Source organism: Rutidosis leptorrhynchoides, chromosome 10, assembly GCF_046630445.1.
Source record: "Rutidosis leptorrhynchoides isolate AG116_Rl617_1_P2 chromosome 10, CSIRO_AGI_Rlap_v1, whole genome shotgun sequence".
Lineage (NCBI taxonomy): Eukaryota > Viridiplantae > Streptophyta > Magnoliopsida > Asterales > Asteraceae > Rutidosis > Rutidosis leptorrhynchoides.
In genome coordinates this window covers 280,111,411-280,126,251 of record NC_092342.1, presented here as the reverse complement: position 1 = coordinate 280,126,251, position 14,841 = coordinate 280,111,411, and the positions used below count along the sequence as shown (strand labels likewise).

At 31.2% G+C, this 14,841-nt stretch overlaps 1 protein-coding gene across 1 annotated transcript; it reads left to right on the top strand.

Annotated features, from left to right (window-relative positions):
• The first annotated feature begins 11,659 nt into the window (after nucleotides 1–11,659).
• On the top strand, nucleotides 11,660–14,250 carry LOC139873038 (uncharacterized). Its single transcript, XM_071860972.1, has 2 exons — nucleotides 11,660–11,953; nucleotides 13,316–14,250. Exons 1-2 carry the CDS (start codon nucleotides 11,884–11,886, stop codon nucleotides 14,092–14,094), a joined length of 849 nt encoding a protein of 282 aa, XP_071717073.1. The 5' UTR covers nucleotides 11,660–11,883; the 3' UTR covers nucleotides 14,095–14,250.
• Nucleotides 14,251–14,841: the final 591 nt, after the last annotated feature.

Genomic DNA, 14,841 nt, shown 5'->3' with positions numbered 1-14,841 from the left:
AATTTTTCTTGCTGTTAGTTGAGGCCCATAATGCCCTCCTGTTGGTCCTGTGTGACAATGGTTTAAAATTTTACTAGCTTCATCTCCAAATACACATCGGCGTATTATTCCATCGGGACAACTTTTAAACAGATGTGGATCTTCCCAGAAATAGTGTTTTATATCACTGAAGAATTTCTTTCGTCTTTGGTACGATAATCCTTTTTCAAGGAATCCACAAACTAAGTAGTTTGCATAGTCTGCAAACCATGGGATTTCTTTATAATCTATCTTCAATAGATATTCATCAGGAAAGTTGTCTTGTATGGCTGATTCATTCAGAACTTCTAATTCGGGATTTTCAAGACGAGAAAGATGATCAGCGGCGAGATTTTCTGCTCCCTTTTTATCTCGGATTTCAATATCAAACTCTTGTAAGAGTAAGATCCAACGGATTAATCTTGGTTTAGCATCTTGTTTTGAAAATAGGTATCTAAGAGCAGAATGGTCGGTATAGACCACCGTTTTTGCTAGAACTAGATATGATCGAAATTTGTCAAAAGCAAAGACAATAGCAAGGAGTTCTTTTTCAGTAGTTGTATAGTTCGTTTGTGCTCCTTGTAATGTCTTACTAGCATAATATATAGGTTGAAATCGTTTTTCAATCCTTTGTCCTAAAACGGCTCCCATTGCAAAATCACTTGCATCGCACATTAGTTCAAATGGTAGATTCCAATTTGGTGTTATCATGATCGGCGCATTAGTGAGTTTTTCTTTAAGAATATTAAAAGATTTGATACACTCATCTGAAAAGATGAATGGCGCATCCTTTTCTAGGAGTTTATTCATAGGAGTGGCAATTTTAGAAAAATCTTTTATGAAACGTCGGTAAAAACCGGCATGCCCTAGAAAACTCCTAACTCCTCTAACATTGGTGGGATGTGGAAGTTTAGCAATTACATCTACTTTAGCTCTATCCACTTCAATTCCTTCTTTTGAAATTTTATGTCCAAGAACGATGCCTTCTTTAACCATAAAATGGCATTTCTCCCAATTAAGTACTAGATTTGATTTTTCGCATCTAATTAGCATTCGTTCCAGATTAACTAGACATGATTTAAATGTATCACCGAAGACTGAAAAGTCATCCATGAATACTTCCATGCATTCTTCTATCATGTCATGAAAAATCGCCATCATACACCTTTGAAAGGTTGCAGGGGCGTTGCAAAGTCCAAATGGCATGCGTTTGTAAGCAAAAGTACCATAAGGGCACGTGAATGTGGTTTTCTCTTGATCTTCGGGTGCTATTGGAATTTGAAAATATCCGGAAAATCCATCTAGAAAACAATAGTAACTATTTCCGGCTAATCTTTCCAACATTTGATCTATGAAAGGTAAGGGAAAGTGATCTTTTCTGGTGGCGTCATTTAATTTTCTATAATCAATACATACACGCCATCCTGTTACAGTCCTAGTAGGAATAAGCTCATTTTTCTCATTTGTAATGACAGTCATGCCACCCTTCTTAGGCACGCATTGAACTGGGCTTACCCATGGACTATCAGAGATTGGATAAATTAAACCTGCATCTAGCAGTTTAATAATCTCTTTCTTAACTACATCTTGCATATTAGGATTTAGTCTTCGTTGGCGTTGCACATACGTTTTATGACCTTCTTCCATAAGGATTTTATGTGTGCAATACGAAGGACTTATTCCTTTAATATCATGAATCTTCCATGCAATGGCTGGTTTATGAGCTTTCAACACAGAAATGAGCTGTGATTTCTCATTTTCAGTAAGAGAAGACGATATTATTACAGGTAATTCAGATTCACCATGTAAATAAGCGTATTCCAAATGGTTTGGAAGTGGCTTTAACTCTAATTTTGGAGGTTCTTCTATCGATGATTTATATCGATATCTGTCTTCTTCTTTTAGCATTTGAATTTCTTCTGTTGTTGGTTCATATCCATTAGCTATAAGTGTAGCTAACATTTCAGCTTCATCAATTGGTTCATTTCCTTCTCCTAAAGAACATTCTCCTGTTCCTTGTAATTCTGGAAATTCTTCTAATAATTCTGCATGTGCATCTATAGTTTGAATATAATAACATGTATCATCTGCAGATTGTGGTTGTTGCATTGCTCTATCAACTGAAAAGGTAACACTCTCATCCTCTATACTTAGGGTCAGTTTCTTACCGAACACGTCTATCATTGCTTTAGCCGTGTTTAAGAATGGTCTTCCTAATATGAGAGGAACTTGAGAATCTTCTTCCATGTCCAAAACAACAAAATCTACTGGGAATACTAAAGTACCAACTTTAACTAGCATGTTCTCCATTATCCCTCTAGGATATTTTATTGATCTATCGGCTAGTTGTATGCTTATTCTGGTTGGTTTCAATTCTCCAAGGTCTAGTTTAGCGTATAGTGAATACGGCATTAGATTTATGCTAGCACCTAAGTCTGCCAATGCTTCTATTGAACTAAGACTACCCAGAAAACATGGAATTGTGAAACTTCCTGGATCAGATAGTTTTTCTGGTATCTTATTCAACAGCACTGCTGAACAATTAGCATTCATAGTAACAGCCGAGAGTTCTTCCATTTTCTTTCTATTCGTGATTAGATCTTTCAAGAATTTAGCATACCTTGGCATTCCTGAAATCACATCAATGAAAGGAAGATTTACATTTATCTGTTTAAACATATCCAAGAATTTGGATTGCTCGGCTTCAAGTTTTTCCTTCTTCATTTTACTCGGGTAAGGAAGTGGTGGTTGGTATGGTTTAACATAAGGTTTATCCTTAACTGTGTTATCTTCATTAACCTTCTCAACTACCGGTTCCTTTTCCTTATCTTGATCAGGTTGTGGTTCTTGTGAATTATGAATAGTTTCATCAGAAGTTACAGGTATTTCAGGTGGTTTAAGTGTTGTACCACTTCTTGTGGTAATAGCTTTAGCTGTTTCATTCCGGGGGTTAGCATTTGTATCGCTAGGTAGACTTCCCGGTTTTCTTTCACCTATTAACCTTGCTAGGTTACTTACTTCTTGTTCTAGATTTTGAATAGAAGCTTGTTGATTTCTAAATGCTTGAGCATTTTGTTCATTGGTTTGTTTTTGAGATGTGAAAAACTGCATTTGAGTTTCAACTAGCTTCGTCATCATATCTTCTAAATTCGGCTTTTTATCATCGGTTTGTTGTGGTGGTTTGTTTTGAAAATTTGGTCTTTGCTGATTATAAGTATTATTGGATAATTGTTGATTGCTAGGACCTTGTTGGTTGTTGTATGGAATATTTCGGTTATAATTCTGGTTTTGATTGTAAATCGGTCTTGGCGGTTGATAATTATTCTGATAATTATTTCCAGGCCTTTGGTTTATGTATGAAATATTCTCTCTTTGTTCCATTGTTAATTCAATACTTAGACAATCTTTTGTCAAATGTGGTCCTCCACACTGCTCACAACTAATTCGTATAGCATGAATATCTTTAGTCATCTTTTCCATTCGTCTCTCCACAGCATCTATCTTTGCGGAAATGGAATCTAAGTCATGGCTAGAATCGGCTCTAGCTGCTTTAGATGATCTAATGATATCTTTTTCTTGGTGCCACTCATGTGAGTGGGAAGCAGTATTATCAATAATTTTGTAAGCATCAGTTTCGGTTTTCTTCATAATAGAACCACCAGCTGCTATGTCTATGTCTTTTCTTGTAGTGATGTCGCATCCTTGGTAAAATATTTGTACTATTTGACAGGTGTCTAAACCATGTTGCGGACATCCTCTTAACAACTTTCCATATCTTGTCCACGCCTCATATAGAGTTTCATTTGGCTTTTGTGTGAACGTAACAATTTCTGCTTGAAGTCTTACTGCTTTAGATGCAGGAAAGAATTGTTTAAGAAATTTATCAATTAAAACGTCCCATGTATCAATCGCCCCTTCAGGTAACGATTCCAACCAATCTTTGGCTTCTCCCTTTAAAGTCCAGGGAAATAACATGAGATATATCTGTTCATCCTCCACTTCTCGGATTTTAAATAGTGTGCAGATCCTATTAAAGGTACGTAGATGTTCATTTGGATCTTCCTTCGGCGCACCACTAAATTGGCATTGATTAGTCACCATGTGTAGAATTTGTCCTTTGATTTCATAATCTGGCGCATTAATGTCTGGATGAGTAATTGCGTGACCTTGGCCAGTGCGTTTAGCTCTCATTCGGTCTTCCATACTTAAAGGTTCCAGATTCTCCATAATTGAATTTGTTGAATCGGTATCACTAGATGATTCTGATTTAATAGTTCGTTCCTCAACAATCTCTGTTTGAATGATTGGTGGTTCCGGAGGAAAGTTTAATGGTTCAGGATCTATGAACCGTTCCTGAATATTTTCTGGATTCTCAATTGTGAGGTTGGGTTCAAAAAATGGATTATCGGAAATTTGAACTGAAGTACTTGGTCGACTGGATGACGATTCTAAAGAAAAATCAACGGCGGTTATATTTGTTAAACGATGTCTTGATCGAGTTACAGGTGGTGAACGTACAAAAGGTGATGAACGTCTTGCTCGGTGCATTCACAGAATATCCTATTAGTTTTTAAAAGGAAAGAAAAATTATAATAAGTTAACCAATCAATAGACTTTTCTGATTTTGCCCACGTTTCGAATAGCCAAAAGATGCAGCAGAGGGGCAGGATTCGTTTGGTCTCAATATAATTGAGGACTGTTTGGCTCCAATAACCCGGTCCACGTACAAATCCAACTATTACTACGAACCAGAAAATTTTGATGTCTATCAATTTAACCACTTAAAATAAATTTTCGTAATTTTAAGAAATTTAGATAAGAAGTAGAATAAAATTCTAAGTCCTAAAACTAGAATGGCGAGAAATAAGAGAGAAAAAGATTGCGCGTCGAAAAATGTCGAAAAAGAAAAATGGTTGAAAAATAAAAGGTGACGGAAATAAAAGAAACTTATCAAAACTTAAAAATACTTAACTAATTTAACCTTATTACTACAACTAACTTAAAATTATAATCGCAAATTGAAATTACTAATTGGAATGATAATTGATACATAGTAAAAGGTCTAAAAATATTAAAGCTTACAAGGAAAAACTAAATTCCAATTGGAAATAACTTAAAAAGAAACTAAAACTTAAAAAGGCGTCGCAAAATTCTAAAGCACCTAAATCTTAGTCTAAAGAAAAAGCACTTAAGGAATTCTACGGCAAAGCCTAAAAATCTAAAGTTAAAATAACTATAGCAAAAACTAAGTTTAAAATTAATTATGAGCTAAAAAATACAAATATTATGCTACAACGATTAAAAAGGTACAAAATATAAAAATATACAAAAAGTTGTAAAAAGTACAATTTTTATAAAAATATTATTTTTATATTATTTATTTTACTAAACTATTAATTTTACAATTTAATAAAAACTTATTAAAACTAAATACATAAATATAAATAAAAATAAAACTTAAAACTAATAATAATAATAATAATAATAATGTTTAAATAATAATAATAAATAATAACCCGTGATTAATGCGGTTTTAGGGTTTTTGTCCGTGTGTCAGAAGCCCTCCGCGAGTCGCGGTGATAAATGAGGAAAACCCCGCGAGTCGCGGGGTTCAGGAATTCAGTTGACAGGTTTTGTTTTTACGCGTTTTTCTTTATTTTTTTTTTTTTTTTATTTTGTTTTCTGTTTTTAATTTAAATAAACGATTTTTAATAAAATTTATATTTTTATAAATTAAAATAAAGATAAAGAAACTTATAAAACTTAAATATTTAACAAAATCCTAAAAATACTTATATTTTTGTTTTTCTTTTTATATTTTTGAATGATTAAAACGTAATTTTTACAAAAACGACTTTTAATAAAAGTAAATAAAAATCTTTTTTTTTTTTTTTTCTTTATTAGCGTTACGCTTCCGGCTTTTAAGAGTAATTCCCCGGCAGCGGCGCCAAAAATACTTGATGTCTCGCGAGGTGTATATAAAATAGTTATTATTTTACTAGAAAAATACTATTAAATACGATACAATTTTACACAAGATATTTATTTATTTATAGAATGGATATACTTAAACCTTGCTACAACACTTATAGGCAGTGTACCTAATCGTACAGTAGTGTAGTTTTTAGTAAGTCCGGTTCGTTCCACAGGGAAATCTTTAAACAAAGCTCAACGCTATATTAATTTACTTTTATAAAAATACAAATATATATATAGGTAATATTATTATTATAAAAGGGGGGTTTTTACCGTTTAATGACCGGTTTGTCGATTTTAAAACTTTAGTCGCAGTTAAAACCTAATGTAAAATATAAAATAAATACAAGACTTTAAATTAAAGCGTAAAGTAAATAACGATAATGAAATTGCGAATAATAAAAATGCGATAAAATTAAATTGCGATAATTAAAAAGTACGATAATTAAAAGTGCGATAAAATAAAATAACAATAAATAAAAGTGCGATAATTAGAAGTGCAATTAAATATAAAATAAAGGAAATTAAATATGAAATAAAAGAATTATGCTTATTTAAACTTCCGTAATCATGATGTTTGACGTGTTGATTTTAGTTTTATGCCCTTGGGTTAATTGTCCTTTGTCCTGGATTATTCAATATGTCCGTCTGGTTTTTGTCCATAACAGTCCATCAGTCATAAATATAAATTGCAAGTGTCCTTGTCAAATTATTATTATACCCGAAGATAAATATTCCAACTAATTGGGGATTCGAATTGTAACAAGGTTTTAATACTTTGTTTAATGAATACACCAGGTTATCGACTGCGTGTAAACCAAGGTTTTACTACTTTGTTAACAATTACACCAATTACCCTTGAATGTAATTTCACCCCTGTTTTAATTATTCTAGTGGCTATTAATCCATTCCCGTGTCCGGTTAAATGAACGATTATTCGTACATATAAATACCCCGCCCATCGTGTCCGATCGAGTGTATATGGTAATTTATAGGGACGCCCAATTGTAAATCTTTATATTAACATTAACAAACTTTCATTTAGTTAAACAAATATAAAGCCCATTAATAGCCCATAGTCTAGTTTCCACAAGTGTCGTTCTTTTGTCCAAACCCCAATTATGGTACAAAGCCCAATTACCCAATTTTAGTAATTAGCCCAACATCATGATTACTTCGTTTTAAACAAGCATAATAATAACTTAGCTACGAGACATTAATATAAAAAGGTTGAACATAACTTACAATGATTAAAAATAGCGTAGCGTTACACGGACAGAATTTCGACTTACACCCTTACAACATTCGCTAACATACCCTTATTATTAGAATTATAATTAAAATTAAAATATAAATTATAAATATAAATATATATTACTTCGTATGAATGAGAAGAAAAAAATGATGATGTTTTTGATCAGAATTCGGGTTGATTTATAGCCAGGAATGATTTTTGGGGCTCCGCGACTCGCGGCAAAAAGCCCTTCAAACTCCGCGAGTCGCGGAGAGGTATTTTCATTTTACACCCTTGGAGTTTCCTGCTGCCGACGGTTTTAAATATATATATATAATATATATATAATTAATATAATTAATTATATATTATATTATATTTATATATATAGTTAACTTGTAATTTTTAGTCCGTTGCGTCGAGCGTTAAGAGTTGACTCTGGTCCCGGTTCCGGATTTTCGAACGTCCTCGCGTACAATTTAATATCTTGTACTTTGCGTTTTGAATCTTGTACTCTTGTGAATTTGAGACGTTTCTTATCAATAATTGGAACCTTTTTGATTGTCTTTTGTTCTTTTGAGCTTTTTGGTCGTTTGCGTCTTCAAATCGTCGAATCTGTCTTTTGTCTTCACCTTTTATTATTTAAACGAATATCACTTGTAAATAGAACAATTGCAACTAAAAGCTTGTCTTTCTTGAGGAATAATGCTATGAAATATATGTTCGTTTTTAGCATTATCAGTCATTAGAGTTTGTTTTGATGTTTTAAGTCCAATTAACGATTTCAATAGTTTATAGGAGTGGATTATAATCTATTCCATGTTGTAAGTTTGGGCTAAAACGTTCTTGAAATCAAATTTAATTTTATTTTTTTATATCTACGACGAGCAGCAGCCATTTTCTTTTTATTTTTATTTATTTTTTTTCTTCAAACCAATTAATCACAAATATAAGTGTTTATTTATTGGATATTATATCCTAAAATCAATTTCGATAACTATTATTAAGATTGAAAGGATTTTGGTTCAATTGATGTTGATGATGATGAAGAAGATGATAGAACTCGAATTTGAGTTAAATAAATATAGTTGGGTTAATAATCAGAAAAATAGAAGGTGCTTGGATGGTTAAGGGTGTTACTGTGTGAGCGGTAGGTCGCGGGTTCGAGTCTAGTCTCAGCCATTTTATTTTTTGGAAAGGCTTAGAAGGTAGTTTTCTATTATCAAAATTATTATATTTATTATTATTGTTATTTATTATTATTATTAATTGTATCAATATTATGATTATTATTATTATTGGTATTATCATTAAGTATTAGAATTATAATTATTATTAGCATTATTATTATTAGGTATTACGAACATTAATTATTGTTATTATTGTTATTACTAATACAAGTATTAGTTACCCTTTATTATTATTATCATCATAACCCTAGTTACAATTATGATTATAATTATTATTATCGTTATTACTAATATTAATATCATTATAAGTATTATTATTAAGTAGTATGATTATTAATAATATCATTTTAAATAAGATTCCTATTATTATTATTATTATTATTATTATTATTATTATTATTATTATTATTATTATTATTATTATTATTATTATTATTATTATTATTATTATTATAAGTTTTATTATTATTATTATTATTATTATTATTATTATTATTATTATAATTATTATTATCAAGTAATAAGTATTAATATCAAAAATTAATATTTTCAGTATCATTATTATTAAATTATTTTTTAAAAACTACTGATACAATCATTATTATGAGATTTATTATTAAAAATTATCATTAATATTCTTATTAATAGAATTATAAATAATATCATCATATTTATTAGTATTATCACTTAATATTTCAAATATTATCTTAATATTACTAAAAGTACTGTTTTAACAAACAAATAATATATATATATATATATATATATATATATATATATATATATATATATATATATATATATATATATATATATATATATATATATATATAACATAACAAAACTTAATATTTTTATATACAAAATGAATATATGAGACATATATATATATATATATATATATATATATATATATATATATATATATATATATATATATATATATATATATATATATATATATATATATATATATATATATTACTAATATAAAAATGATATAACTAATAAATTTATATATACATTTGTTCGATTACAACTATGTATATTAATAAATATACAAATGATATAGGTTCGTGAATCCGAGACCAACCCTACACTTGTTCAATGACGTCATATGTATTTTTACTACAAAATACAGGATTGTGAGTTTCATTTGCTCCCTTTTAAATGCTTTTGCAATATATATTTTTGGGACTGAGAATACATGCGCTGCTTTTATAAATGTTTGACGAAACAGATACAAGTACTTAAAACTACATTATATGGTTGGATTATTAAACCGAATATCGCCCCTTCAAGTCTGGTAACCTAAGAATTAGGGAAATGACCCCTAATTGACGCGAATCCTAAAGATAGATCTATGGGCCTAACAAACCCCATTCTGAAACTTGGAATGCTTTATTACTTCGATTTAAATGGTGATTGCGATTGCCAATATTTATGGCATACTTGCGAGTATGCGGGGGATATTCTATATGCATTATGTTAATGTCGGTTACCAGGTGTTCATCATACGAATGGATTTTATACACTTGCGAGTGTAATGTTATTTATGAAAAATGAGAATCATGTTGTCTATTAAAATGATGTAAATGATTGATTATGATAAACTAATGAACTCACCAACCTTTTGGTTGACACTTTTAAGCACGTTTATTCTCAGGTATTAAAGAAAGCTTCCGATGTACATATGCTCATTTTAAAGATATTACTTGGAGTCATTCATGGCATATTTCAAAAGACGTTGCATTCAAATCGTTGAGTTCAATAAAGATTATTAATAAGTAAATGACAGATTAGGTCATTTATAGTATAGATATTATGAAATGGTATGCATGCCTATCAACTTTCGATGTAATGAAAGTTTGTCTTTTAAAACGAATGCAATGTTTGTAAAATGTATCATATAGAGGTCATATACCTCGCAATGTAACCATATATTGTTGTATTCGTCCTTATGGATTAGGACGGGTCGCTTCAATCACGAATATGAGTGAGCATACAAGAAGGTGGATGAAGCGAGAAAACCCCGCAAATTGTTTTTTCGGGCCAACGGCAAGACGTCAGTGGCCGTTAAATTCGAATACACGAGCGGTAACCAAAATTTTGAAATATAGGATTGCGTGCCTGAGAGAGTTTTGTTGTTACTTGTCACAATGCATTGAATGACGTTCTTTAAAATTACTATTAAATGGAGATAACTCGAGTTAAATATGAGTTTTGTTATTTACTAAATCCATGTATAAAAAATCACAATACATGTCTTTTAAAAATTACTCTGTATATCCATATCTAACATAAATCTTTATAACTTCTACTCCGTATTTATATTAACCATCACAAGGTAACTTAGTGGTTGAAGCACTGACATCTTTATAAGAGGTCTCAAGTTCAAATCTTGTGGTGGTTATGGAAGGGTTGAAAATAGTAAGCGAGTAATCATGATAGGCTGCGTAAGGTAGAGTATGTGAATGAGTTACCCGCCCTTCCGGTTAACCCGAACAAGAAAAAACCTTACAACTTTACCTTTAACCTGAGTATTTAAATTAACATTCTTATATTTTCTACACTATTACACTTATTTATTTCAAACCGTGAATCAACATCGAAGATTCACATTAAAAACCTTATTTATCTATATATACCATTTAACAAATCCCCTTGTTTAATATTTATATTGTCTAAGCGGTAAATTCTGGAAATCTTGATATTTAAGTGTGTGAATCTCTCTAATGAAGAGAAATTATTTAGGGTTAAATGAGTTAATTTGCATCTTAGGGTTCAAGCTAGATGAGAAGTGGGGTCTTTTTGCGCCGCTCCACATAACATGTTTTCTAGACAGAAGATGAAACCTTTTGTGATGTTTATTTCAGTTATACTGCGCGCCGCACAGATACTTGGTGCGCCGCGCAGTACAACAGGGGTCAAAGTCAATTAAATTTAATATTTTTTTTAAGGGGGGTTAAGGGCGTTTCAAAATTATTGAAAATACCCTCATATGAACTGCACACGATGATTTTTAATGGACAAAATTAACGTCGTTAACAAGATGAGTTCCCCATGAAACTAATACATGCCAAAATGACCCTCAAGTCAAAAAAAGTTATTTTGAACTTCGGTCAATTTTGAACATGCCACGTGAAACTCCGTGTAATTTTGTCAATGAAGTAGTGCCCAAAAAATAAAATATATTGTTCAAAAGTAAAACAGGATAATAAACGTGATTTGAGAAATACCCATCCGTACCATTTTTATACTACACGATTTATTTTTTCAGACACCATCAAGAAAAGTACAAACTGAATCAATTTATGTTTGAGATTGGTGACGAATCGATACCTTGCTTTAAATTCGAGATTCATATACTCTGCATCTTCTTATTATACACAATCAACGAATTTTTCACAGTATATTATTAGGGTTAGGGCTTTTATTTATTATCATTGACGTGTCATTATTATTATGGATTTCCAGAAGAAACGAATTCAGTTTATAGCTTTCATTATTGGCGTTATTATTCTCAGTTTCACTGGTATTATAATTCTTCAGTTCTACGATTCAGTCTTTTATCATCAATTACAATTAGCCATATGCAATTTATATTGTATTTCACTTAGATCTAATTTGATGTTTGATGTTTGATAAATCCAACATCATTTTTAATTCATCCACTACAACTGTGCATTAACAGGTTATACAGTGCAACATGTTAAGGCATGATTTATAGTGGATGAACTTGAAGTAAAAATGATGGTGGATATATCACCACCCGTCTTTAGTAATTGATCATTTATCAATGGAGTGTTATTTGTTTTAATTTCATGAAACATTATGTTGCAACTTAATAATTGTTAGGACATAGGAGTTTATTTAGCCTCTAAATAGATGATACTAAACGATACGATTAGCATTACTATAAGTAAAATGTAAGGAGATGGTTTAAGTTTTCCAAAATAGGAAATTTAGAATGCCATAAATCATAAAATTCATTTTTTTGAAAAACCTATCCTGATAATTGTTCATCGAAAACTTTCCTGAACTGGAGTTTTGTGTAACTAAACGCGCCCTAATGAATTGATAAGAAAATTGAACTTGAGAATTAATGTATGACATTTGATGATTCGTAGTCGAGGTAGTCATCTGATGTAGTAATGTGTAACAGATTAAGAAATGCTATATCTGTTTATGGTTCTGTAGTTAATAGAGGAAATGACAACTGATAAATTTTATGTTGTTATATGCGTAGGAGAATATAAGCCTGTTTTAATTCTATTAAATTGTTAAACATGCTATATATAGGATTAAATTCTATACTTCTTGCAATATATATTGTCGTTAATGTCTAATCTCACTTTGTAGTTTTTCTTTCTTAATGAATTGTATATAAGGGTCACTTGGTAGTTTGAATTGCAAACCTGTGATTTCCTTTGGTTCTTAAATTGGTTATCACAATCAATAACCTTTTCACAACATACTTTTTTGATGCTATTAGAGCAGTTGTATGATGCTTTTCTAGTAGAAAACATCATAAAAGTATAAAGATGGCAAGAGAGGATTACCCATATGGGTCGTGTAATGGGTCATTTTTTACTACCGATTGAAACATGTCTGAGCGGGTTGACCCGCAAATGCTATCATCCATTGTATTCTATTTACAGTATATAATAGCTAATTTTTTTTTTTTTTTTTTTTTTTTAACTATGATTACGACGACAATATCACAATAGTAACTTAAACCTTTCAAAAATGGTATACGCGGTTATATGCATGAATGCATCAATAGTATAGTAGACTTAGGGTGACTTTAACCCATTTGACTTGTTCATCTATTAGTTATTTCGGCCCATTTGGGATTCCTATTTGTTCCTGACAAATTTCATTTGTTATTTTCTAGCTGAAAAATGTAGACAAATAGTTGGAGAAACGGGTTCATCACAGAGTGGGAAATTCACCATTTTCAACTGTTTAGATGGTGGTTCAGGGACCGTAGCATGCTTAGTAAAAGAAGGCGTGAAGTTATATACTTACAACATAAGAACACTTCATGTTGAGGTAGCTCGAAATAAAGCCATAGAAACATCACTAGCAGACGCAATTTCCCAAGGCATGGAACCCCGAGAAGCTGCCAAACGGGCTCAAAAAGATGGAGCCAAAGCTGCAAAAGAAGCAACCCGAAAAGCTAAACGGATCATTGGACCTATTATTTCATCTGGATGGGACTTCTTTGAAGCTATTTATTATGGAGGAACCATAACGGAAGGGTTTTTAAGGGGAACGGGAACGCTATTTGGAACGTATTTTATCGGGTACTTAGGGGAAGAAAGATTTGGTAGATTCGGGTATTTGGTTGGAAGTCAATTTGGAAGTTGGATTGGAGGCAGGATTGGGTTAATGGTATACGATATTGCAAATTGTGTCCATTTTCTTCAATTTGGTCAAACAGAGGAAATTGCAAGAGAAAAAGTTGACTTTTTTCAATTTGGTCAAACAGAGGAAGATATAGGAAAACAAAATGATTATGTGGGTTTATTTCTTGATGTTATTATGGGTTATTTGCGCTCATACGTGCCTGTGCCTGAATCTTCTACGGATGTCAACTCTGAAGTTGTTGAGGAGGCCGACGTTTATGAGCCTCCAGTTTATGAAAGCTTCGAGTCTAATGAAGAACTTTAATGAGGTGAATGCCGTTTCAGATTCAGTACTTCTTTTATTGTTTAAACTGCTTGATAACTTGTGTAGTAAGTGTAGAGTTTGTTTTATTTTAATTTTCTTTTTAAAAAATTTGATGGATATGGATATGAAGCACGGGGTACATGGGCATTATAGTAATTTATCTTGTTTTTATCTTATGTTGGTTTTATGGTGTTTTTTGTTAAAAATGTGTTGAGCTTTGAAATAGTTTTAGATTTAGAGGTGGGCAGGTTTGGCATGAGGTAATGGGTCAACATGAGTAGTTTTTCTAGTACGGGTCAATACAGGTTGGGTGTTGAGCTGCAAAAACCTGTGTCTATAATTATATAGTATCTATGTATAAAGGTTATGTTGTACCTATAAATCTAACAAAAATTCCCAAGTATATTGTTGAATGGTTTGTAAAATAACCTAATATTCGGTATATACTTCCAGTTCAATATTGATACAAGTGTATACTTTATAGGAAAAAATTGCACAAATACTTCATCCGTTTTGTACCAAACTACTAGTCTACTAAAACTTTTTTAAGTAGACATTCTGTGGTTTGCACAAGTTACGCCGGTAGATTTTTCGATTAATGTCTGTAACATGTGCAAGTGTGCACATGTGTGCACTGGTAGTTTTTCCGATTAATGCCCATAACATGTGCAAGTTCAAATTATAGAGGAATATTCACTTGAGAAAAGTTTAAGGACGTAGCTATTAATATGATACGAACTACAAGAA